This window comes from Tursiops truncatus, chromosome 1 (genome assembly GCF_011762595.2).
Source record: "Tursiops truncatus isolate mTurTru1 chromosome 1, mTurTru1.mat.Y, whole genome shotgun sequence".
NCBI lineage: Eukaryota > Metazoa > Chordata > Mammalia > Artiodactyla > Delphinidae > Tursiops > Tursiops truncatus.
The window spans coordinates 117,383,955-117,411,539 of NC_047034.1; the positions used below are offsets into that span (position 1 = coordinate 117,383,955).

Consider the following 27,585-nt stretch of genomic DNA (forward strand, 5'->3'; position numbering starts at 1 on the left):
TTAACTTCTGGGATGTATGCATATCAGTGATGAATGAGTTAAATTTTCCAATGTTTAGGTGCTGGATGAAATCTCTTTCAGTTGCTAGAAAATGGACCAGAAATTTGCACTACAAAGGTCTCTCCTTGAATTGCTCCTTTACCATTCTCTTCTCTATCAGTAAATCTTAGATGGAAAATTTCTCAACATGGGAGAAATTAGACTTTAAATTTCCACTTTATATTTCCACATTAGGAAGCTGAGGATAAAGAAGAACAGGAAATGGAAGCAGAGAACATTAAGAATGCAGAGAAAAATAAGTCATGTGACTCTATCAAAATGATGATGACACTGGGAGTCATTCAATTAGGTCTCCATGTTAAGAATAATCTGGTTTTTGTTTCTCAATTTTAGAAAAAAAGAGATAAGAGACAACAATAAAAAGTGTAGAGTTGGGGTTTAGTTAAGGAAAAAAAAGAAAGGGAGGGAAGGGGAGGCACCCCTTACCACTCCAAAGGAATCACTGCCTATTCTACACACACCTACTGTCATAGAGTGAGGGATGCAGGGCTCTGTAAAAGTCTCCATCAGAGAGCGCGACAGTGAAGTAGGAGAGCAAGGATGTTTTCCAAAGTTTCTCATTAGTAAGGGCTAAAACAAATAGGGTTGGTCCTCCATTTACCAGGAAACTAAATAAATTACATTATGTCATTCCCTGAAACACTCTGATAACCAAGCTTCTTTTTTATTTAAAAGTGGAACTTCTGTATCACAACAGGGGGGAAAAACAGTCTGTATTACAATTTTGACATTTTCATCTGTTTATTTTTCTTTGAGTGGGCATTTCTATCCATCATTAGCTCACAAAAACCAGCATACGTAGTACTGAAAATCACATAAGGAAGCAACAAAAGAATAACAACAATAATAGTTCCAACAACGTAAGTGGCACTTGGTCATTTTTATGGATGTGAATATTGAGGTATTAAAATGGTAGAAAAAGCAGGAAAGAGGTTTTTGTCCAAGATGGACCATTTTAAAGATAGCCTATCATGGGACTTAGCACTGGTAGAGACCTGGAAAGGGCTCCCAAGGTGAAATGCATCATCACTTCCAGCCTCCAAAACAGGCTGTAAGTTAAGCCCAGCTTTTGTCTTTTGAATCATTGGTAAGGATGTTTTTGGTCTCTCAGCTACTCTCTCAGCAAATCAACCCTCTAATATTTAATGAGCAATGAATATATGGAGAACAAAGTAATCTTAAGATGGGGACGAGAAACTGTATTTCTTTACTTTTATTTCTTCCTGTTGTCTCTGCTACCTCATCTTTTCCCCACCTAAATAGAGCCACGAAAAAAAAAAAAAAATCAAAAGTACTTTTGTTCACAGGATTCCTAGTTTATGGCCAGGGCCATCCTTGGGATACTTTTTGCATTATCCTGATATAATACATTGTATTTGGCACTGAAATCAATTGGTTACTAGTCTACATAAACTCTATTCTATACAAATATTAGGAAGGGGAGCAATCTGGAATATATAGTAGCAATTAACAAATTAGAGATCATCTGCTAATATGTCAGAATGCATAGGCAATAGCCTGATGGGGTGGTCACAGGCATCACATGGGACAGCATATGTGAAAGGACTCTACATGACAAAGCACTTTAGACATCAAGGTCATTATTATTTTTGTTATTATGGTATAGCAACTGATACAGTTTGGGGAAAATAAACCCCAAGAAGGCAAAAGCTCTGGTCAGATTAAATACAAGGAATCATTTCCTCTCCATGTCTAACAGTTGGCACTTGGCAATGATAATGAAATGTGTGGAGAGACACATCTTGGGCCTATAAAATAGAAATTTGAATATACAAATATATATTATGAAGTATGGTAGGATACAAATTGATGTAAAAATATGCTTTGATTTCCCTGTTTCATGATTTTAAAAAGCATAAAATGTTGTGTTGTTGGATGTTGAAGCAGAGTTAGTAAACCCTTTTGGTTATGTTTTAAGAATGTTTTCACAGTCTATGTTACTACAGTGTTGGTATCTTACTTGTTGAATAGCTTTCTGAAATATTTAGCACTCAACCAAAAATAACTAAACATTAATACAGATCATTCTAGTAATATGTTTAGTTATATTTTGGGGGGTAGTAAGAATGGAGTGATGAGAGTAGAAATTCAAAAAGATTTGCTAGTTAGCTCATTTTGAATGAAGTGTTTGAGATAGTCAAGTAATCCCCGTGGGTAGGATGTCCATATCTTCCTTGTGAATTAGGAAATGGCCTGAGGCTTTAGCTGTAGGAGGTACTGTAGGAAGATGGTAAGTCAGGAAGAGATTCCTTTCCTGCCCCCAGGCCAACTAGTTACTGTGGCAAGACCCTTGTACCCAGAAAGCATTTCTTGGGTCAGTGTTTGACAATCAACCATTCTTCAAGATGGTGGAGCTGCTTAGGTTCAACAGACAGCAGAGTCAATAACCTTGCCTCATGAGACCAAATCCCAGGGCTTTTGGAAATTACTCACTGTCCAAGAATCCTGGGCAACTATCTTGAAGGATAATCTTCCCATTTCTTAGGTCACTCTTGTCATGTTACTGGCCTTTATTTCAATTCCAGTTAGATTATAAAGTGCAGTATGAAATGTTGAACCTTCAGAAAGAACATAATGAACACAACTACACTCCACGAAATCCCAAGTTCAAATTACTGGCAGAATCACCGTCCATATCTGAGAATGTACAGAAACTTGATCATCATTGTTGTTGCCTTTATCATCACCAGCATCAGCATCATTAGCATCACAGTTGCAGTATCATGATCATGTCAAGTGGTGTGGCAAGGTCAGAAAAGCCAACATCAAGACACTGTCCAATTTGGGTGTGTAAATATTATCCTGTGTTTCTTGGCCCATTTAGCAAACACTTTCTTTTCAGTGATAAACCTATGCCCCCCATATGGGGCGTGTTCATGGAGAAAATATTCATCACATTCGTCTCTTCCTTGTTCATAGTAATGGTAGGGGACTTTTCTATACCCTTCTGTCCTAGAAAAGAAATAAAGAAAAGGAGAGAAAGACTGAGATGAAGAATGAAGTATTCATTTACAAGACTCCATTATGTGCCCAGTAAATGCATTTACTTGCAAACCCATGCATGATTCTTGTCCATGAACTCACTTAAAAGCTATTATACATAAAAGCTTTTAGGAAGACATACCAGATCCTTAGTGCCTTAATAAATCAAATAAAATGTATATATCACACCAATTACATGCAAAAATATAGCTACCCTTTGAAGGAGGAAATGGTGTATAATGGAAACAAACTTTGGATAACCTGATTGCTCTTGCAGAGCTTGAAGAAGCTTAGTGATTTTTCAGAGTAAGATATTTGGTTCATCTGTGCTCCATCATGCTTATAGTTAGGGTAGAAATATTTGATTATGAGGATTGTGGCTTAGTTACCATTTTGACAATATGATTAAAATGCTCTCTGAATTATATTGTGCCCATCGTTGGTAGGGAAATATATTTCATTACCTTCATGAAGCATGGAACGTTTGTTTTATTATCTACTTAGAAACTATCCTACCAGCAGGAATATACTGTGGATAAACATACCCATTTTAAATAACAATCTGGCAGATTACTCACTTAGTAGTGAAATATAATTTCCAGGAATTCTCATTAAGGTATCAGCTTCTCTGAGGCTTCAGGACATTTTGTCCTTCAAGATCAAATACAACCATTGAGTAGACAGCCATCTATCAACCATTAGAGCAGCAGAAATGACAAACCTACTTTGCAAATTAAATAACCACCGAACTTGTTCTGTATTTCCAAGCCACAAGTCCCTGATATGCCTCAGACTAAGGGAAAAATGTTCCTTCTGACATTTGACATTAGACTGTGGTAAATATTTTTCTTTTTTATCATCCCTAAAAGTCACAACTTGATGCACTGACAATAAAATGTCATGTCAGCAAAGAATGCTGGGAAATAATTGTTGCTTTATCTGTTTCTCAGATTTATGGTATTAAAATGAATTGTGATATTTTGACAACATATCAGAATTGGAGATGCATAAAAATAATTTCCTGTGATCTTACTTGCAATAGGTGTCATTTATCATCCCGTAGACGTGAATGCCATAACAGGCATCCATGGCCAGAATGAAGGTAAACCAACCCGTGCTGAGATAAGAGCCAGACTGGACTCTGTAGGCGGAACAAAAACAAACAATGACAAACAAAACAAAACAACACAGAAGACATACACAGAGCAACAGCAAAGTGTAATGAGAAACGGGCAACATTTTATCAAAAACATAGCCTTTGTTATCAGGAAAAAACAGAAGGAAACTTGACAATCTGTCAAAGATACACACTTATTTCAAATTATCTCTGAATAATTTATAGGCATGCTCTCACTCTTAGTACCTTAAGCCTAGAAGCTATGTTGTATGGAAGAGAAGCCAAATGGTGAATATCTGGAGTCAAATAACCCTGCTCCCTTCAGGTGAAAAATAATTTAGTTGATTTCCCGTAAGACACAAATTAGTACTGTATATCAGAGGACAGGTTTTCTAAAGTTGCTTGGAGCCCCGATGGGAGCTGAGTGATAATGGTGTTATCTTACTTACCTGGACATGTCACTTTCTCTGAGGCTTGCTAAGTGAAAATTGGATGCAGTGCAGGTGAATGACTTGGTCTGTGAAAGCATCTGAAAAGTTTTCCTTCACTGTTTTCCAGGCATCATGAGACAAGACTTTTCCTTTGTAAGACCCATCATACCAATCTCTTTAATACGCTGTTATTGAACACCACACCTACCCTGTGCCCCTCACCGTTGTAGGTGCCGTGGATGCAGTAATTATCACAAAAACCAAGGCTTTTGTCTTCCTGCAGGCCAGAGGATTGGATCTGGAGGTGGCTATATTATAAAGGTTGATCAGGGAAGGGCTTTTTGATAACAGAAGCAAAGATCTGGGAAAAAAGGGGGTGGGAGAGGGTGAATGGGAAGAAAACGTGTAAGCCGTAATGGAAAGGCAGCCTCACGTGGGTAGCCTTTCAACGCCCTCTTGGCCACATAAGAGTGGGCCTTGGGCCCGGAACACTTCCTTACCAAGGAGTTCTCACAGCCTGTGCCGGACTTATCACCCTGTGTGTGAATATCTTTCTCTGTTTCACAGTCAAGGTGTTCGCATTTGCTTCAGTGTCATATGACACATGGCTAACCTCACTGCTATATCCATCTCCTTTAAAAAGGGGATGGGGTCTTTTGTTCTGTGGCACAAGAGGGTTGCATGCAGGCCAAGAGCCTGTGTCAGCTGCTGGGAGGGACCTGCTGGCTGTGGGGGGGGCCGATGCCCACTATTAGAGCTGACCTTGCTCTATCTCTTCTCTGTGTGAGGATAGCATTTTTCCATCCAGTGCTTGACTGTGTTGTGTTTTCTTTTGTGACTCCAATACCAAGATACAGTGGGCAGAAGTGTTTGGACTTCTACTCCTGGTGATAAGCCACAGATGCCCCTTGCTCAACAGACCGTATGAGAGAAGAGTGTCCCAGGAAGTGTTCCATCTCACAAATAGGAGGAGTGTGCTTGGTATGTTTAAGGAAGAGGTGGGAAGTACGGTAACTGAAGGGGGAGAGTAATTAGTTAAGTCCTGACTGGAGGATTCTGTCAAGTTCCAAATGGTTCAAGGGAATATTTGATCTCCGTATTTGTCTTTAGCCAAGACAACCCAGTCCATCCAATACAGATGATGGCCTATCTGCTTAAAACTTTCCCCGCAGGGGCATCTGGGTCACCCAGGTTGCTTGGCCACTGAGTAGCGCCACTGTCTTAAAAAGACTATGTTTCCTATCTTCCATCTAGATGTCTTGGTAAACTAGAACATGGCCGGCTCTTCTCCTCCAAACCAACGTTTCACCACTGGTACAGCACTCCAGCCAGTAATTGTTCCCACTGATGTCCAATATCCTTGCTGCAGTTCTTCAGGACCAAGCCATCAGTGTGCTACAATTAGGACCCTGAATCTTTTGATTCCTTTTTAAATTTTATTTATTTATTTTAAAGAAGATGTTGGGGGTAGGAGTTTATTAATTAATTTATTTATTTTTGCTGTGTTGGGTCTTCGCTTGTGTGCGAGGGCTTTCTCTAGTTGTGGCAAGCGGGGGCCAGTCTTCATCGCGATGCGCGGGCCTCTCACTGTCGCGGCCTCTCTTGTTGCGGAGCACAGGCTCCAGACGCACAGGCTCAGTAGTTGTGGCTCACGGGTTTAGCTGCTCCGCGGCATGTGGGATCCTCCCAGACCAGTGTCGAACCCGTGTCCCCTGCATTAGCAGGCAGATTCTCAACCACTGCGCCACCAGGGAAGCCCTGATTTCTTTTTTTTAAACAGGCACCACTTGGTATCAAATCATTTAAAACAGGCAAGCATTTCAGACACACAGTGGGGGTTGATAACTGGATTTTTAACCTTTATTTTCATCGACTTTGGTTGATTTGGAAGAAGAAACAGACCCAGAGCATTTATATCCACCCCCTCTGCCTATTTGTCACTGAGTCTGAAATGCCGCTATGTAAATTGACTTCCTTTGTATCTCCCGGTGTGTCTTCTAAATGGAAAACATTCCAGAAACAGGATCCCATTAAGTTACATGCACTCTCCTCTGTGATAGGAACACTAGCAGCAGCATGGGTTAGGAGCAGGTGCCAAATGGGTGGGAAGACACAGCACAGGAAGGGGAAGACACAAAAGAGCAAGCTGGTTTAGAAGAGAATGGAACCTGCAGTCAATCCTGCATTCTGGGGTCTGAGGAGGAACAGCGATGATGGGACCTGCTTAAAGCATCATCTGCTTAAAAAGTCATTTGAAAATTGGGAGAGATCAGAAGAACAGAGTCTTGACTAAAAGCTCCCAAATAGAAACTAGAAATTTTATCTATGTACTGATTTTTTCCAGTTATTATTCCTGCTGAATTGTATTTTTTCCCCTCTTCTTGCCTTTTCCTTCTACTTTTTCTACCTTCCAATCCTCTCTATCCTTCTTCATTACTAGGCTGACCAAGCACTAGTAGAGATCACTAAAAATTACAGCATCTATTTGCACATGATGAGAAAAGACAGGTCTCACATATTCACCCATTTGTTCATTTTTTTTCAACAAACATTCATTGTGATCCTATTATATGCCACTGACTCTGCTAGGAGCTGGTGATGAATATGGGATATTTTCTTAAAGAGCACACGGTCTAGTGGAGGGAGGCACACATGTTAACACAATTAGTCACAATCAGTGTAACAAAGTGGAGTTTCAGAGTCAGTACCAAGTGCAGTACAGAACAGAAGTGAGAATGTCTGGTTTCCCATTCCAGCTGTGCCACTACTCAAATGTCAAGCTTTGGACAACTTATTTGGCCTCTTAGGGTCATCTTTGTTTCCTTGTCTCTAAAGTGAGATAGTTCAACTAGTCCTACCTAAGGTTTCTTCTAATTTTAAAATCAAATGATTCTGCAATCATCACCTTCAGTGGTCAATCTGTTTTATTCTTTAGCCCTTTGGCAGTTCCATGTTCCATGTGTGTTGGATGGGTAATTAGCAAGCATATTAATTGATCAGGTCACATTTAACGCACACTTGTGTGATGGGCATGCCACTAAATGCCTGGGGTGTATATAGAAAGGGTATACAGTTTTACCTGGCAATGGTAGTGGCTACAGTCACTAAATTTTGGAGGGAGAAGCTCCATCTTTTCCTCTTTCACACGATTGCTCATGGAAGGTGTTGGAATGGCTAAGACCAAAGGCACAGCCATAGCATTGAGGGTAAAGCTTAATTTGAGTGAGAAAAAAATCTAAATTAGGGCAAATTGTTTTTCTTTTTATGCATTTCTCCAGGAGCCAGTCCCTCCACGGAGTTGCTGTCAAGGACCAAAGTAATATTAGAGCCCTGGAACAAAGGGGGGATCATTTGTGTGACATGTGGACCCCTCCCTCCTCTGCAAAATAAGCTCCGCTGGCTCACTCTGATCCAGCCCAGATATTCATGTCTGAGAGTTCAACAGCCAAGCTTTCAGAACAGAACCCCATAGGGTACAACTGTCAAAGTGATTTCTCTACATATTTTTCTTCTCTTTACCACAGGAAAAGAGGGTCAGGAATTTCAGGGTTTGGCATCCGGTCAAAGATCTTTCCATCTCACCACCTAAGAAGGAAATTTTTACATTTCTGATGTTGATTACTTTTAAGCCTAACCTAATTTATTTTGTTTCTGGATAGACATCATAATCATTAGCTCAAAAGCTCTTCAAGCAAGCTGTGTTGCATTTGATTCAGACTGGGAGGTTCACACTGCCCAAGTGCCCTGTCCTACAAACAGCACTTAATTAGACAGTTGCATTTTTTTCCCTGGTGCCTCTGATATATTTGGGATGTGATATCGTGTGAGGTTTCCTACCGATAATACTTGCTGGGGCTAGCAAAGTGGTTTCTTCTCAAAATACTCAGAGCTAATGTCTATATAACGATACTTGCAGTGGAATAATGGCAGCTGCTGGATTAATACAGGAATTCTTCTGAATAAATGTCCTGATGATCTGGGTCCCTAAGGGAATTCACTGGCTTGGATGGCATTGTATCTGGGAATTCTTGTAGCTGCACCATTTCTAAACTCTCCTGCTGTGTGGGTGTACTAGAAAGGAGGAAGTATAAATTATACACCCTAGGAGACCTTTGGAGGTTCAATAAAAACAATAACAAAAAGACTTGAGCTGATGTACATGAAGTTGTTTATGTTTTTCAGCTTAGAAAGACCTAGTGATAACCATCAGATGCCTTAAAAAATTCTAAAAGGGTCTCTTCTGGGACCAAATATTGTCTTGTAATTTGTCACTCATGCACGCAACACTATGTACCAGCTGGCCATCAGCCATGGCACTTTTTATACCTTCCACATCTGGGAATCGATAAAAACAATTATTGTCATCTACAAATAAACAATCAAGATTCCCATAGGGATGATCAGAGAATTTAAGCCCCTAATTCAGTACAATAAGAAAGCTTAAATTACTGCAGCAGAATAATGAGCCATGCAGGGGAAAATAAAGGCAGGAGTGTTAAAAGGAAGCTATCAATCATTTGTTTCCACCGGCCAAGCTTTGCATCCCACTGCTCCTTGGTAATCAAGATAGTTACCACTTGGAAACTACTTAAATTTACTTGCTCATCTCTTGGAAAAATGATGTTGTCAACACCTTGATGTAGCACATGCTTGAAGGCATATCATTTAAAATATGATCTTTCATCTAGTTTATTACCAATAAAATATAAGCTACCATGCCCCTTGATGTTTACCCCTGTTCCTTGATGTCTAAAGGCCATCACGTGGCCACAGGGATTCGTTGTCTGTCATGCTGGCCTTATTTTTATCAGTCTCAATATTTGTGGCTGTCAGCATCCTTCATTCACCTGCACGCTTGCTTCTGAGCATGCTCCCTCACCTTCTCCTTTCTGGAAACATATTATGAAGCATTTCTTTCCTATTGCCTGGCAAGCTGAAACTTTCTAGTGAGTGACATTTCCCTGTGGGATAATTTCAGGGGAGGAACTGAGGACACAGAAATGGTTACTTTTCAAAAGAAAACTGAATTACATTGAACTTATTATCTATTCACAAGATGTTCTAATTATTGAGCACCATTAGCTCAGTGACTTGGGTTCTGAACTCAAGAAGCTTCTACTTTGATGGGCAAAATAATAGCATTTTCTCTATATTACGATTTTTTAATCTCAGCCTATTTTATTTTATTTTTATTTATTTATTTTTTTGCGGTACGTGGGCCTCTCACTGCTGTGGCCTCTCCCATTGCGGATCACAGGCTCCGGAGGCGCAGGCTCAGTGGCCATGACTCACGGGCCCAGCTGCTCCGTGGCATGTGGGATCTTCCCGGACCGGGACACGAACCCGCGTCCCCTGCATCGGCAGGCAGACTCTCAACCACTGCGCCACCAGGGAAGTCCTCGGCCTATTTTAAATGAGACAGTTCTCTGTTGTGGGGTATGTCCTGTGTAATAAGTTCTCTTTCACATTTCACCAGATTCCTCTCTGTTCCAAGCTCCCCTGAGCCCAAAGAGGGCAGTAGACTTCTTGACTCCCTGGTGTATAGTCTTTGGCTCAGGGGATTTTGCCATGGGAATGTCTCTGACCCCAAATGCAGGCTCTCCAGGCTCTCCAGGCTCTCCAGGCTCTCCTTATCTACAGTTCCCAGTCTGGCTTCTCACTGTCCCACTGGCTTTCCTCACCAGCCAAGCATCTTACTTCCTTCTCCTTCTTGACAAGTCTATCTGAAGCCATTCAGGTTTGCTCAATACTGAATTATTATCTTATCTTTCAACACAGCCCTAGGAATCAGCAAATTCACTTGGCCTGAACCCAAAGGGCAAGTCATAGCCTGCAATGGGGGACGTACAATGAGGAAGGGAAACAAGTGTCAAGGAACAAGGATGCAGAGTCCAGTTGCCTCCATCTCTGTGCCTGCCTCTTCTTCAAGGAATGGTTCCTTTGGGGGCCTTTGGTCCTACTGTTTCTAATTCATTTCTTCCATGAGCTAATGCAAACAAGGTCTGGGGCATTCCAAGCGAAAATTTCAAAAACATAATAATCATTTATTAAAGCCCAGAGAAGATCCAGACCCTCCCAACAACGGAGATTTATTGGACAGCACGACATTGGCAGCAGTTTCTGAAATCTGCTATACTCAGGAGCAAAAAGGAAATTTTATAAAAGAATTAATCAACATTTCATGTCTTGTTTTAAAACCGTTGGATCTCAGTTCTCTCATCACTATACTATACTGGCAGGATAAATAAAAATAGAAAGTAAGTTTCCATATACCTTCCTAGGGAGACGGAATACCTGACAGAATACAGATTATTCAATTAAAAACATTCTTCCCCCATTTTTTTTCAAAAGCACATGGATAATGAAAGCATACATTTAAACAAAGAGACTGGCCAAGAAAAACAGCTGGTGATTATCAGTAGCACCTTGGGATTCAATCTAATATTGTGAACCAGCCTAATGAAAGGAGAGCTCAAAGTGTGGAAGCAATTTCAGCTGTCCCCAAGTCATATATTTTTGTATGTCATTCGACAGTCGGGAGCTATGGTAATACTCTGGAGTTGGCCCATTGTATTAACACTGTATATTGGTACTATCTGTCAATGGGACATGCCCAGCAAATCTTTAGGCAGCAACAACTTTCTGCAAATCAGGCGGCAGAACTCCTCATCTTGGCTTGAATCATTTGCAAATGGACATAAACTTTTCAAATGGATAAAAACATCATACTGTGGATGATTCCTAAGAGAATGCACCAAATGAAAGGAATCTAGGCCTGGAAAATAATGAAAAATGGACCATGGGTAGATGGAGAAAGCCATAAATCTTAGAGGACTGTACTACCATCCCAATCCGCTAATGCAAAATGCCTGTGCTAATCAGTAGGCTCTTGGACTGTAAATATAACAAATAATTTTCTTGCCGTAGAATCAACAGGACTCTATGACTAGTGACGAATGCAATGAAATTGTACAAAAGGAGCATAATAAGAAATGACTGTGTTCTTTTCAAAATGTACATTTAAAAGTAAAATGGTATAGCTCCCAAAGATATGATTTATGACTGCTGTAGAAATAGCAGATACCACTCACAAAGTTTACTTTTTTCATTCATCTCAGAAATTAAAAGGTTATTTTGCTCTTACCCTTGGGCTTTAAAGCCCTCTCAACTGGAAAAGTTGATTTCTGGGATTTCATTCAATTTTTTAAATGAACAATGGAACCTCAGGTATGGCAAGGATGGATAGTGGAGATCTCTTTGGGCAACTTCATTAAGGCAGGACTGGTTCCATAACCATTCAGTATTGGCTGAATTGTATCCCCTCCAGATTCATATGGTTAAGCCCTAACCCCCCATTGTGATGGTGTATCGAGATGGGGCCTTTGGGAGGTAATTAGTCATGAAGGTAGGGCCCTACTGATGGGATTACTGCCCTTATGTGAAGAGAAAGAGACACCAGAGCTCTCTCCTTTCATGCTATATGAGGACATAGCAAGAAGGCTACAAGCCAGAAGGAGAGTTCTCACCAGAAACTGACCATGTTGGCATCTTGATCTTGGACCACCAGCTTCCAAAACTATCTGAAAATGAACTTCTGTTGTTTAAGCCACCCAGTATATGGTATTTTGTTCCAGCAGCCCAAGCAGACTAAGGCAATGGGTACTTCTCAGGGCCCTCCCCTGACAAACCTGACCTCTCACTGTATTTTCCAGGACTTCTCTTCCTGAACTCCCATGTCTAGTCACATGGGTCCATTTATGACTCCTTAGCACATCTTGTATGTGTCAGCCTCTGTCTTTTTTTTCTCTTGACTTGTGTACATGTTCCTTCTTCCTGAAATGCTCTCCCCATGACTTCTCCTGTTTCTAATCTTATAAAGCTTTGATTCCTTTGTCCTTTCAAGAAAGATTCGCTGGGTGCACTGTAAGTGTGAGGCACTGCGCCAGGCACTGGAAAGACCAAGTTGCCCCTGATCTCAAATCAGGGTCAAGGGAGGGAGACAGACTCGATGACTATTTTCAAAAATAGGGTTATCAAGGGGGTAATTCCCCTGTGAGTGCTATGAGAGTACTGAGGAAAGAGCAACAGACGCCGCTGGAGGGAATTGGGGAAGGTAGGATTTGAGAGCTGAGCTGCAGATTAAGGCTAAGGAAGCACACCAGGCAGAAAAAGGAGCAGAAGGAGAGCCTTTCAGGCAGAGGGAATGGGCTGTGCAGCTGCACTTGAGGAATGAGACTAACGGGAATACAGGGTAGCTCTGGTCTGTCCTCTAATCTGGAAGAAACCTCAAAGCATCATCAGTGCTTAATTTCCATAATAAATTATTGGTTAGAGACAGGATGCATAAGTAACACTGACTTATTTTTTTCCCCTTACATTATGTTTTGAAATATTAGAGATATCTTGATGTTCTGTATGGCTAGTTTTTTCAGCTGAAGGAAATTTATGGATCTGGAGAAAAGTATCTAGGGGGAACATTGGCAGAATTGTATTTTTTCTTCCTCGTTAAATTCTTCATTAATTCAGAACTGAGAAAAGTGTTAACAATATATGACTAAGAATAAAAACAATTAAAAAATGTGTGAGGCTATTGGAGGTACCCAGTGGTGTTCATCTGTGTTATAAACTAAGTTACAAGGCAGGAGCAAACTCATCTAATCTCCACGTAGTCTCCAAGCCAACTTCCTCAGTACACACCTGAAGGCTCACAACCTGTTCCACTTAAAAGGGAAACAGTTTTTACAAAAACATTTAATTTACTGAGTTTGCTTTTTTTGTTTTGTTTTTTTAATTGGAGATGAAAATGGATACCACTGCTGCTTTAAGGACATGAACCCTTTGAAATACCTTTCTGGTCTAGAAATGCTGAGCTAAATGACTTCCATAGTAACATCTCCTTTACCCAGTGAAGCTTCTGGGAGAAGGGATTACACTATGTACACTAACACCTAACCTCCACTCTGAGTAACTGTTGCCTTCCCTGGATCTCCGGTTTTCCTAGATGGCCCATAATTTTGAGGACGTGAGGTATTACGGATAGTCTGTGTGGGTTCTAGTTTCAGACTATTCAAGCTACCATAGAGGCCCTTGTCTCAAAAACAAGAGATTTTCTGTCAACTTTCCTGTGATAGATTGTATTGATCATCTCCTCCTTGAACATGGCTTGCTCATGCGTCAGTAACTTTCCTGCCTTACGACTTTAGGCTTAGCCAAATGACTTACTTTGACCCATGGACCATAAGTAGAAGTGAACATTGAGACAGTTCTCAGTGGAGATTTTAAGAAGTGTCACATGGTTCCCATTTCTTACACTTCTTCCCTCCATCATGAGAACAACACATCCCAGGTAGAGGGTGCTCCTTCAGCCTGGGTCCCGTGACGCAGATACAAGCCCAAAACTAGAGCCAAGTTCAGCTAACCTAGCAGAGCTATAGCTCATCACAGACCTGTGAATACTAAATAAATGTTCTTGTAAGCCACTGAGTTTTAGGGTTATTTGATATGCAGCAAAAAGCTAAGTAAACATTTTTTGATAAATAATAACTGTTATTATTTATGGAGCATTTATATGTACTAGGCATTGTACCAAGAGCTGTACATAGGTCATTTTATTTAATTCTCACAACAAGCCCATCCTATAGGGAGTATTAATATCCCCACTATACAAATGAAGGTTTGGGGAGATATAAAGTACTTGCCCAAAGACAGTCATATCAGAGAAATCAGGTTCTTAACTAAGTTCTTTCTTGGTTACCGTCATTCTCAGTATTGCCTGAGGAGGTATCACATGTCTGATAGAGCAGTCATCAAAAGACCTCAATGCTTCTGGTTCTATTGTTAACTCTCTAGGCAATCTTGAACATGTTGCTTCTTCTAGGGCCACATTTTCTTTTTTTTTTTTGGTGGCAGAAAAAGAGGATTGACCTAGGTAGGCTTAGAGTCTTTCCTCACTGAAGTTCTGTAATTGTAGTTATAGTAACATAATCCATGTTAGAGAGATTATAAATGTCTAGCTGTATTTTGGCAAAGAGTTATTATCACCACTTTATAGATTTGTGTTTATAGCCTTAGCATTCAAAACACTTTTTAGAATTTCAGCCATGGTCATGTTCAAACAATAGCTTTAGGCCACTGATGTAGATATGTACATTAACTTTAAAAAGAAATAAAGGGTATGTATGTCAATCCCAATCTCCCAATCCATCCCACTTCCCTTTCCCCCCTTGATATCCACACATTTGTACTCTACGTCTGTGTCTCTATTTCTGCTTTGCAAATAAGTTCGTCTTTACCGTTTTTCTAGATTCCACATATACGTGTTAATATACGATATTTGTTTCTCTCTTTCTGACTTCACTCTGTATGACAGTTTCTATATATACACTACTATGTATAAAATAGATAGCTAATGAGAACAGACTGTTTAGCACAGGGAACTCTACTTAATGTACTGTGGTGACCTAAATGAGAAGGAAATCCAAGGAAGAGGGGATATACATATACGTGTGGCTGATTCACTTTGCTGTACAACAGAAACTAACACAACATTGTAAAGCAACTATACTCTAATTAAAAAAAAAAAGAAATGAAAGAAAGGAGGAAAGGACAAGGGAAGGAGGGAGGGCGGGAGGGAGGGAGGGAGGGGTAAGTCCTGAAAATAAAGATCAAGTTCCTAGATTTACTTCATTCCCCAGGCATGGCTTCCTTTCAGCCCTTAGGTTCTGCAACCTTTTAATAAATTGTCCTCTTCGGCTTGTGTCAGCTGAAGGAGGCATCTGTTCCTTGCAACCAAAGATTTGAAGTTGGATTGGTTGACCTCCAAGATCCTTTCTAACATAATGAGTCTATTTAATACTCTAGGTATAAATAGGGGCTTTGCTTCTACTGAATCCTTAATTCTTATTAACAATCACTATCTGATCTGATCCAAGTCCTATACTTAGGCTTAAATAAGTTGCTTCTTTCTAACTTACCCTTCAACTTATCTTGAAATCATGCCCTTCCTAAATTGATGTGGTCTTCAGTATTCTGAATGCTAATCACCTGTCTCTAGCTAAGGCATAGGTGCCTGTTCCCTGCTAACCTGATAAAGGTAATTAAAGGAAGGTTTTGGCTTTCTCTCCTATTTCTCTTATCAGCAATTCCCTCTGCATATATTTCCCTAAGACTAAGGAGAAAAAAAAAAAAGGAAAGATTGTAATCAGGTAGGAGAATATCTAAATAGATAAAAGACTTTTTCCTGCTACTTGAAGTTTTTAGAAGAGAAAAGAAAGGACTCACTTTCCCTTGGCTTTTTTTTTTTTTTTTTTTTTTGCGGTACGTGGGCCTCTCACTGTTGTGGCCTCTCCCGTTGCGGAGCACAGGCTCCGGACGCGCAGGCTCAGCGGCCATGGCTCACGGGCCCAGCCGCTCTGCGGCATGTGGGATCCTCCTGGACCGGGGCACGAACCCGTGTCCCCTGCGTCGGCAGGCGGACTCTCAACCACTGCGCCACCAGGGAAGCCCTCCCTTAGCTTTTTGACTTAACTGGAAATTGAGTTAAACCAAGCTTTTCCTTTAGAAATAGTTCTAGCACAGAATCAGACTCAAACTTGCTTCTGACAAAAATGAGCCCTTGTTGACATACAGCATTATATTAGTTTCAGGTGTACAACATAATGCTTGACATTTGTATGTATATATTTCGAAATGATCACCACAATAAATCTAGTTATCATTCGTCACCACACACAGTTTCAGAATTTAAAAAATAATTTTTAAACAACTGAAAAGGATTAAGACAGGATTTAACAAGGATTTGAGACAGAGACTTGAGGTGGTTTCACCCCATTGAAGGAGAATTGGGTACCCACGCTTGATGCTAAGGTCTCCAATATCACTGGGATCATCATTAAACCACCTTCGTCCACAGCCAAGCAGCCAGCTACACATACAACTGAAATTAAAAAAATACAAAGCAGCACTGACCTTCTTCTGATTAAGAAAGACCAATTTTTCTGCCACTTCCTGCCTATCTGAATCTATTATCGCTATTCTGAGTTACACGGCTCAATAAATCCTGAAATAAATTATTTTGAGGGGAATATTTATTTTCAATAGGCAAAGCTAAGCTGTACCCCCATCATCCCCGTCTATTAAAGTTGTTTTTATTTGGCTCACTAAAGATAATTCAATTAGAAGGATAATTCAATTAGAAAAGGTCAGAAGTAACAACTGACATATGGGTCTTCAGGGACTGATAATTTTAGTCTCCAGTTTAGAGAAGGAGGTTTTATTTGTCATTTTTCCAATAGGCTGAGATTCATTGACTACCTTATACACAATACCTTTGCCAAATTATAGTCTATCATCAATGTGTCAAACAGACACTTATCTAGTTCTTCTACTCCAGTACCAGCTGATTCCTAAGAGGGGCATCTGTCTGCACCAGAAGAACACCCGAATTCAGGTGACTTAGTGATGGAATCTTCCTTGAAACAGTCAAAGCTCATGGTGTCTCACCTATTAAAGAAGATGATTGTCCACTAAGGTAGAATGTTATTCCAATTTAATTCTGCCCAGGAATTTTAGTCCTAAGAAATCCATTGTTCTCTCTATTCTTGAGATGGGATAGGGTTTGAAAGCTATCCAGATTTTCCAGTTGAGCTAGATTCCTTGCCTAGTGAAACAAAGAATTTCTTTCACGGAGGTATGTCTTCCCATAGCGTTGATACACAGGTTGGCTGGCAATCTGGGGAAACGACCTGTGTGTCTGCTGCTTACAGTAAATCTGTACCTGTGAAGTCCTTCTGTGCACACCCTCCCCATACCAAAACTTCTCCTGTACAAGGTCCTTTTATCTAAGGACGATCTTTCTGATCAGAGAAAAGGTAATGGCAATAATTCCACTCTTCCAATCAGAAGAGATAACTTTCATGTGACTCTGGAATTCTTCTAGCCCAGTAATTATTTTCCTTATTGAAGTATAGTTGATATGCAATATTGTGTTAATTTCAGGTGTACAGCATAGTGATTCAGTGTTTTGTAAATTATATATATTCCATTATACAATTATTATTACAAGGTGATTACAAGATAATGGGTATAATCCCCCGTGCAATAGGGTATATCATTGTTGCTTATTTATTTTATATACAGTAGTTTGTATGTGTTAATCTCTTACCCTTAATTTGCCCCTCCCCCCTCCCTCGCCTGTTTGGTAATTAAAAATTTGTTTTCTATGTCTGTGAGCCAGTTTCTGTTTTGTATATACATTAAGCCCAGTAATATTGTTGATCCAGAGTAGACAAAATTTCATAAAGTGCGAACTAGAACACAGAGCAAAAGCAATATATCTTAGAAGATGCCAGGAGAAATGCAGAATAGAACTTAGAAAATTCCTCTTATTTGAGAGCATCTGACTGAAACATGAGAATGTTTTTAGCTCCACAGATTTTCCTACATTGCAACAGTCACAAAATGTCAGAAATCTCCACGCCTAGCTATAAAAATGAGAAGGACACAGGAAAACAGTTGAGAAGATCCTCCACCTTGCATATTTGCTTTCACCAGCTGATGATAACAGTGTATGCCCATGTTTCTGACTAAAGGGGCTGCAAAGAAGTGACGAGAAGAGCTACTGAACTCTGAAGGCTTTCGAACAGCAGCAGTAGATGAACAGAATCGCTCCTATTTTTGGAGCCCACGGATTGGCTTCCCCTCATTCCTCTCTCTTCCCCTTACCCCTGCTTAGTCTTGTGTCCCTAATCATGCCAAGAGGATGAAAAGAAATACATAGTTGTTTTTTGTAGAGGGGAAATATGAGGCATGAAATTTTGTGAAAGCTTCACCCCAAAATAAGAAAGTAGGTTGAAGGAAGCTGCCTTCTTTCCTTATGAACTGGTTAAAGGGAACTGGTGAGTGATGTCGACCAGCTCCCTCTCCATCTTTGCAGCCACAATCCTTGTGCTCCTAGGCTGAATATTCTAGACACTTCCACCATTTTTCCACTCTGGAAAAACTCTTTACTGTCATCAGAGGCCCAAATCTCTGATGTGATGATTGTGATTCCACATTCTATTCCTTCTCCCAGGGGCATCTTTCTTCCTATGCAGTACTGGGATCCCACTCTCTACACCCAGAGTCCTGGCTCCACTTCCCAGCCATAGCCCTGATCCCACTCTCCCTAGAGGCATTGTTTCCATCCTCTGCACCTTTTCCCAAGCTCCATTTACCACCACTGCTACTGATAATGGATTCTGATTTTATTGTCCTGGGAGTATAGTCTGGGTATTCGTACTTAATAAAAATTAAAAAAAAAAAAGGGGGGTTCCTGGGTGATTATAATGCGATGTGTGTAGCCAGGGTTGAAAATCACTGCTACAAATGCTTGTTAGGTTTGAGGATTCTATTAGAAGTTGAGTTCCACTTTATTATGAATTAAATTAGCTTTTGAGGATGGCCTGAGAATCTAATCACTGTTTTAAAATTTGTTTCTTTAGGAAAATATGTCCCAATTTATAAATAGCTGACTTGCAAACTGACTGGAAACTTGCCAGTGAAGGAATGCTGGTAAGCAAAGGTATCCTGACTTTTTTTGAAAAGTTTGTTTATTTATTTAATTAAAGTATAATTGATTAGTATAGTTGATTTACAATATTACATTAATTTCAGGTGTACAGCATAGTGATTCAATATTTTATAGATTATACTCCATTTAAACTTATTACAAAATAATGGCTATATTTCCCTGTGCTGTACAATACATCCTTGTTGCTTATCTATTTAATACACAGTAGTTTGTATCTCTTAATCTCATACCCCTGTCTTGACTCTCCCTTCTTCCCTCTCCCCACTGGTAACCACTAATTTGTTTTCCATATCTGTAAGTTTGCTTCTATTTTTTTAGATACACTCATTTATTTTATTTTTTAGATTCCACATATAAATGATAACATACAGTATTTGTCTTTCTGTGTCTGAGTTACTTCACTAAGCTTAATACCCTCAAGTTCTATCCATGTTGTTGCAAACGGCAAAATTTCATTCTTTTTTATGGGTTGAATAATATTCCATTGTGTGTATATAAATGGATCCCATCTTAATAACTATGTCTGGCACACATTAGGCGCTCAATTTGTCCAACTTAGTTGAATAATTTTTGGAAGGCAGGCTGTTCCTCAGTAGAAATTGCTAACATTTTTCCCCCAAGGAATTTTAAACAGTTTACCAATGTTTTCTCATTGATGATGTAACAGAGGTACTTACTGATATGTCTAAGGATATACCACATGTCAGAGATACAAGCCAAATCACCATGCAAAATTTGGTAAACCTCACATGTACCCCTTGTATCGATTTACCTCCAGAATCAGGTTTTCCCCCAGCTTTACTGAGATATTGATGACACATAACATATGAAAGTTTAAGGTGTACAACGTAATGATTAGGTACATGTACACACTGCAAAATGATCACCACAATAAGGTTAGCTAACATTTCCATCCCTTCATGTTATTACAATTTGTGTGTGTGTGCACACGTATACGTGTGTGTGTTGATAACATTTAAGACTTATTCTCTCAAAATGTTTCAGGTATATAATACGTTACTGTTAGTTATAGTCACCATGCTGTGCATTAGATCCCCAGCTCTTATTATCTTATAATTGAGATAGAATCAAATTTTAAAATCCTTTTTTTAGTCAGTTGACCCACAGCTCAGCCAAAATTCTGATTTCATCTATCAGGATTGAAATGTGCTCTGTATTTTTTGTAAATAACAAATCATAGCACAGCGGTGGCCATACATGGCATGCCAAAGAAAGGAGAATAAACAAAGATGGGGCTCCAAAAGGTGGGAAGATGTGTTTTTGTAATTTATTGGACCCACAGTAGACATATCAACATCAAGAGGTGTATTCACTGTTAAATTCCTGAAATCATGAGGTAAAATATCAATTTACCTAAGTTAATTTTAGTCTTTTGAATTTTTCACTGCAAAGCAAACCCTCAGAGAATTAAGTGTCATTTGTACCTTCCTGTAGTCATAAAGCACATGCTTAATGGAATCTCGTGGCAATTAATGTCTTAGGTCATTCTACAGGCACAGGGAAGTCTCTTTCCTCCCTGATTTTGGCTGCCATCAGGCACCCCTCTTGCCACTGTTGCCTCCAGTTTTGCAATCAACAAAGTCCAGAAAGTGACATTTGCATACTGACGCCGTAGGAAAAGCTTCCTCAGTCTTCCTGTCAGCACAAAGCTCATTCAATTATGTTCGGCCTCCGAAGTGCTGTTTTATTTATCAGAAGGCCACTTTCCAGTTCTTAAATGGCTCTGGACCTGCCACTTCTTTGAGCCACGCTGACTGTAAGAGCATTTGCCATTCACCTCGGGCTGTGCTTGTGGCTAGCAATCATCCATAACTAGTACGCTGCTAACAGGATTCATGCATGAGACAGTGCCCAGCCTTATGGAGAAGCCTTTCTAAAACAAGCCGGCAGCTGCTGATTTGCACATTGCAAGAGAAGAAAACCTAAGTGCTCGCAACTGTGGTGCTGTGAGTACTGTTTCCTTCCATTCATAGTTCGAGAATTAATGGTGATATTAACGCAGCCAAGAAAGACGTCAGAGAGTAGATGGCTCCAGCTCCTGAATTATCTTGTTTAATTTATTTGTTTGGATGACGGCCCCATGATCCTCCAGGATATGTGCATCACCCTCGACTCTGTCCTCTATCTCATCCTTCGTGTCCCGTTAGTTACTGGGTTGTGTTAACTCTTCACGTCACCTCTCACATCTGTTTCTTTGTATCCCTCTACTACTTTAAAAACCTGGGTAACAAGGTGGCTTGGGTGTAGGCTTCAGATTGGGACAGTCACCCATTGTGGTACATCTATGAAATCTGTGTCCATATTTAACAGAAGGGAATGACGTGGTGGCTGGGCTGGAGGCAACAGTGGATACGAGTCCAGTCTCAGGGAGCCACCACCAACACCCAAGACGTCCCTTCACAATCTTGGCATTTTCTTTAAAATCACAAAAAAATAGGAAGCGGGAACGGTGGTAAAATTTTTAAAATGGGAAACACTTAAGCATTGCTATGAAGAAAGATATGTTTTCTGATCTCCCTACCCAATAATTTTCTAGTCACAGGTGACTTTATTGTGGAAACAGCCCCTCTGTAATTCCTGGTGAGGTGTTGAAACTGAAAAAGCACAAGCTGGGCTAGACACAGAGTCAATATTCTTTGATTCAGTTTCAGCTCTTCACTGCGGCACTTTCCCCCATCATCTCTTTCAAGAAGGCAATGCAAAGGAAAATCAGATTTTTCTCTAATCAACGGTAAGGAATGATTTCTAGCTTTGTGATAATCAAGGAGTTTCAAAGAACTCGGTGTTGGTTAAAATATTATAGCCATTCAAGTCCTGATTTCATATTGCAACATACCACCCAAAACTTCTTTCAATTATTATCATTTTTTCCTTTGTACACCAATACAAAAGTAACAGTATTTAATAAGCATGTTAAACATAGGCCTAGCACTATTAAGTGGAAGGATCTTTGAGTGAATGAATGGATGAATTAGTTTCTCCCAACAAGTCACCTAGAAAAATGTGCTTCTGTAAAGAGTGGGATGGAGCATGGAGGGGAAGGAACCACTTTTCTCTTGATAACCATTATTTTCCCCTAACACACATATTTCCCTTCTTGACATTCACGACATTACAGAGGATAACTCAGGGATACGTGATCTTAGCAGTTTCTTTTTGTCTTAAAAGAAATACATCCAGGATTTGGTTCAAGAGTTAACATCTTGTGCAATTTGTGTTTTAGACAAAGGTACGTTATTTTTATTTTTAGGCTACCCAGCATGTGAAAATAGGAGAAAAAATTGGTAACTTACTAGCTTATTTAGAAAGAATCATTTTGAATATTAAGTCCTCTTGAATATGCTGAAATATCTGAAATGATTACTGTACCTTGAAAGTACTGAGGGAAAGAAAACTGAAATTTAAAGATTCAGTGCTAAGAAATACACCAACTAATGAAGGAGTAAAAAACAATATATATTTAGTACCTAAGGAGTTATTTAATACATACATATATATATATATATATATATATATAAAACATGGAAAAAGGATTCGTTTCTCACAATATAATTTATGCCCCACATTGTTTCAGGAGCACATTGGTTGCATAAAAACAGCGGAAGACAACACGTGTGCATTTATTTAACGAGCACTGTGCAGCTACTCAACAAACACCAAGCACAGCAAGGTGCCTGCCATGAGCCTGGCCCTGCACCACTAAGGTATTTTGCTTTTTGATGTTGAGTAATTCTTGTATCAAAAAGGAAAACACATAAACATCTTTGTGTGTTTTTATGCCCAAGCCCTTAGAAGAGCCATGAAGTATTTTGTCTATAATAATATGGCATTTCTCTGAATAAAGAGTTCTATGGCTTGGGGAGGAAATGGTGTCAAAAGTGGCCCTAAAACCCCATTTCTCCCCTTACGGAATGTCCAACATTGTCTCAACAGTGCTTCAAAGGAAGTATTTTTAAAAGTCAGATCGATAATTTTCGACCCTCTTCTTGGGATCATAGACCCTCACAATTCACCCTGCTCTGTTTCCTCTCTCCCTCCGGCCTTTGTCCTCGTCTCCTCACTTTGTTCCCAGCATCAGGGACAACGTGCTCATGGAGAAGTTTGACTCCCTTGTCCGGGATTCTATCATTTCCTGCTTCCCTGACCTACCTTTGATGCCCCCCTGTTTTGTGGTGAACTGGAGTGACAAGACAAGGAGTTATTGCTTCTAAGCAGAGGAAGCTATCTGAACGTTAACCCTCCGGAGCAAAGAGCAATCATGTTTACTCACAGTAAGAAAACATGGAGACACTTGAAGCCTCTTCAGTAAAGAAAACTAGAGCTAACAGGGGGATTCTACAAGCTCACTGACAACCAGTTGGTGCTGTGTTTGGGTTCATCTCTCTTTTTATAGAAAATATTTCAACTTAAGAAAATAAAATCCTATGATAAACAAATGAGACCTAATGAAACTTAAAAGCTTTTACACAGCAAAGGAAACCATAAACAAGACAAAAAGACAACCCTCAGAATGGGAGAAAACATTTGCAAATGAAGCAACTGACAAAGGATTAATCTCCAAAACATACAAGCAACTCATGCAGCTCAATATCAAAAAAACAAACAACCCAATCCAAAAATGGGCAGAAGACCTAAATAGACATTTCTGCAAAGAAGATATACAGATTGCCAACAAACACATGAAAGAATGCCCAACATCATTAATCATTAGAGAAATGCAATTCAAAACTACAATGAGATATCATCTCACACTGGTCAGAATGGCCATCATCAAAAAATCTACAAACAATAAATGCTGGAGGGGGTGTGGAGAAAAGGGAACCCTCTTGCACTGTTGGTGGGAATGTAAATTGATACAGCCATTATGGAGAACAGTACGGAGGTTCCTTAAAAAACTAAAAATAGAACTACCATATGACCCAGCAATCCTACTACTGGGCATATACCCTTAGAAAACCATAATTCAAAAAAGTCATGTACCAAAGTGTTCATTGCAGCTCTATTTACAATAGCCAGGACATGGAAGCAACCTAAGTGTCCATCTACAGATGAATGGATAAAGAAGATGTGACACATATATACAATGGAATATTATTCAGCCATAAAAAGGAACGAAACTGAGTTATTTGTAGTGAGGTGGATGGACTTAGAGACTGTCATACAGAGTGAAGTAAGTCAGAAAGAGAAAAACAAATACCGTACGCTAACATATATATAAGGAATCTAAAAAAAAAAAAAAAGAAAAGAAAATGGCCAGAAGAACCTAGGGGCAAGACGGGAATAAAGACGCAGACCTACTAGAGAATGGACTTGAAGGTACAGGGAGGGGGTAGGGTAAGCCAGGACAAAGTGAGAGAGAGGCATGGACATATATACACTACCAAAAGTAAAATAGATAGCTAGTGGGAAGCAGCCGCATAGCACAGGGAGATCAGCTTGGTGCTTTGTGACCACCTAGAGGGGTGGGATAGGGAGGGTGGGAGGGACGGAGATGCAAGAGGGAAGAGATATGGGGACATATGTATATGTATAACTGATTCACTTTGTTATAAAGCAGAAGCTGACACACGATTGTAAAGCAATTATACTCTAATAAAGATGTTAAAAAAAACCTATGATAATTCCTATGCTGCATAAATTGTTCCAGAGTACCCTAAAATATGGAAAATTTCCCAGTTCATATAACCAATCTGGCATCACACTGATACTGAAACCCAAGAAAGAGCCAAAAGGGGGTAGGGATGAAAAATGAGAGTACAATCCCGTTTATAATTACAGACTCAAAAATCTTCAATTAAAACCCAAACAACTGGGGCTTCCCCGGTGGTGCAGTGGTTGAGAGTCCGCCTGCCGATGCAGGGGACGCAGGTTCGTGCCCTGGTCCAGGAGGATCCCATGTGCCGCGGAGGGGCTGGGCCCATGAGCCATGGCCGCTGAGCCTGAGCGTCCGGAGCCTGTGCTCCACAACGGGAGAGGCCACAACAGTGAGAGGCCCACGTACAAAAAAAAAAAAAAAAAAAAAAAAAAAAAAAAACCAACCAACTGACCACAGCACTAAATTAAATAGCCATACTCTATGGCCAAACAGGTTCTATCCCAGGAGGGCAAGGATAATTTAATGTAAGTAAAGCTGTTAATATGGCACTTCTCAAGTGTGTTTGTTTGAACCCTAAATCAGTGGGATACTAAACAGTATTATACAAGGGAAAGAGGAACAGGTAGTGTTTGGGAATGGTGGGTTTAACAAATTTAACTGAAATATAACTGACATACAGCACTGTATGTGTTTAAGATGTTCAGCGTAATGATTTGACTTACATACATTTTGACACAATTGCCACAATAAGTTCAGTTAACATCCATCATCTCATATAGATACAAAAAACATGTGGGTTTTTTTTGCGATAAGAAATTTTAGGATCTACTCTCTTAGCAACCTTCAAATACAGAATTAACTCACCATATAGCATTATGGTGTCTATATTTTTTTAACTGAATTTCTTGACTGCTGGACTTCTCAACATCTTCATATGATAAGAGCTAATATATCTCTAAGAAGTGAATATGTGAGGCAGCATTTCCCCAAGCTCTTTGACTAGATGACAATTTCCTCCCCGCCTCAACTTTTTTTGATGGACCAGCCTGAGGAAAAAGTGTTCTTGGGGAAATATTTTTGGTGGAGCCTATATTAATTTAATGCATTGTATCAGTCATTGAAGGCGACGCCATATGATTTCTTTAGGAGATACCAGAAAGAATTTGATACAATCCAATATTCAATCCAAATAAAATTGTTCTAATCTACAACCAAAGGTATATCTGCTTAATGTAATAAAGAATCCCTCTCTTAGACTAAGTGCCAGCATCATAAGTAACAGTAAAATACTAGAAGGTATGTGTCATTAAGGTCAGGAATAAGAAAAATGTGTATGCTGTTATAATTTTTTTTCTTTAACATTGTTCTGGAAATTTTAGAGAATGGAGTAAGACATGAAATGTTAATGATGAGAAGAAACAGAGCTCTTATACCTACATGAAATAATTGTTTAAAAATTGTAGAAGGAAAGGACCTACTGTATAGCACAAGGAACTATACTCAATATTTTATAATAACCTATAAGGGAAAAGAATCTGAAAAAGAATATATATATATAATTGAATCAATTTGCTGTACACCTGAATCAATTTGCTGTACACTAACGCAACATTGCAAATCAACTATACTGCAATAAAGAAAATAAAAAATTGCAGAAGGAAGCTCAAAACTATTAGAATGAGAGCTTGATAAAATGGTCAAATACAAAATATATATATTTGAAAATGAATAGTTTTCTCTTATAACCAGAACTAATAAGTAGAAAATATAATGTACTGAAATATTCCTAAAATTCATAATAACAGCACAAATATTTTTTTAAATACTAAAGAATAATCTTAATAAAAATTTGTGGGGCTTTCAGGACTGGACTACCAGTTTCACTCACTGGGAAGACTGAAGGCTGAAAATATGTCTATTCTTCCCAAATTAATTATTTTGAATGCAAGTCTGACCAAAATTCTACTGGTGCACCCTACATTCATAGCAGCACTATTCACAATGACCAGGACGTGGAAACAACCTAGATGTCCATCGATAGATGAATGGATAAAGGAGATGTGGTATACATACACACACACACACACACACACACACACACAATGGACTATTACTCAGCCATAGAAAAGAATGAAATAATGCCATTTGCAGCAACAATTAGATGATTGTTGCAATTAGAGATTGATGCAATTAGAGATTATCATATTAAATGAAGTAAGTCAGAAAGAGAAAGACAAATACCATATGATATCACTTATATGTGGAATCTAAAATATGACACAAATGAACTTATCTATGAAACAGAAACAGACTCACAGACATAGAGAACAGACTTGTGGTTGCCAAGGTGGGGGTTGGGGGAGGGATGGATTGGAGTTTGGGGTTAGCAGATGCAAACTATTATATATAGGATGGATAAAAAACAAGGTCCTACAGTATATATAGCACAGGGAACTATATTCAATATGCTGTGATAAACCATAATGGACAAGAATATAAAAAAAGAATGTATGTATATGTATAATGGAATCACATTGCTGTACAGCAGAAATTAACACAACATTATAAATCAACATATTCAATTAAAAAAAATTCCACTGGTGCAAAAATAATCACAAAAGTAAAATACATTGACAGAATGGGGAAAAAACATTGGTGACACACATGGAATGCAAAGGGTTAATGTTTTAATATAAAAATTGCTTTTTATAGCCAAAGCAATCTTGAGAGAGAAAAACGGAGCTGGAGGAATCAGGCTACCTGACTTCAGAATATACTCCAAAGCTAC

At 39.3% G+C, this 27,585-nt stretch overlaps 1 protein-coding gene across 6 annotated transcripts in view; it reads right to left on the bottom strand.

Moving 5' to 3' along the window:
• ST6GALNAC3 (ST6 N-acetylgalactosaminide alpha-2,6-sialyltransferase 3) overlaps window positions 1-27,585 on the bottom strand; it is a 602,379-nt gene that overhangs the window by 17,900 nt on the left and 556,894 nt on the right. For 2 of the 6 annotated variants that reach the window (XM_073788234.1, XM_073788237.1), the window contains 2 exons: window positions 4,097-4,204; window positions 433-3,033 (listed from right to left, as the gene is read on the bottom strand). The exons of 1 other annotated variant lie outside the window; for it this stretch is intronic. In XM_073788234.1, coding sequence (XP_073644335.1) covers window positions 2,847-3,033; window positions 4,097-4,204 — 295 coding nt within the window. In that variant the 3' untranslated portion in view covers window positions 433-2,846. Of the gene's footprint in view, window positions 1-432; window positions 3,034-4,096; window positions 4,205-16,463; window positions 16,547-27,585 lie in introns of those variants that run through there. 3 more of the 6 variants (XM_073788229.1, XM_033864706.2, XM_073788227.1) reach the window with 3 other exon arrangements.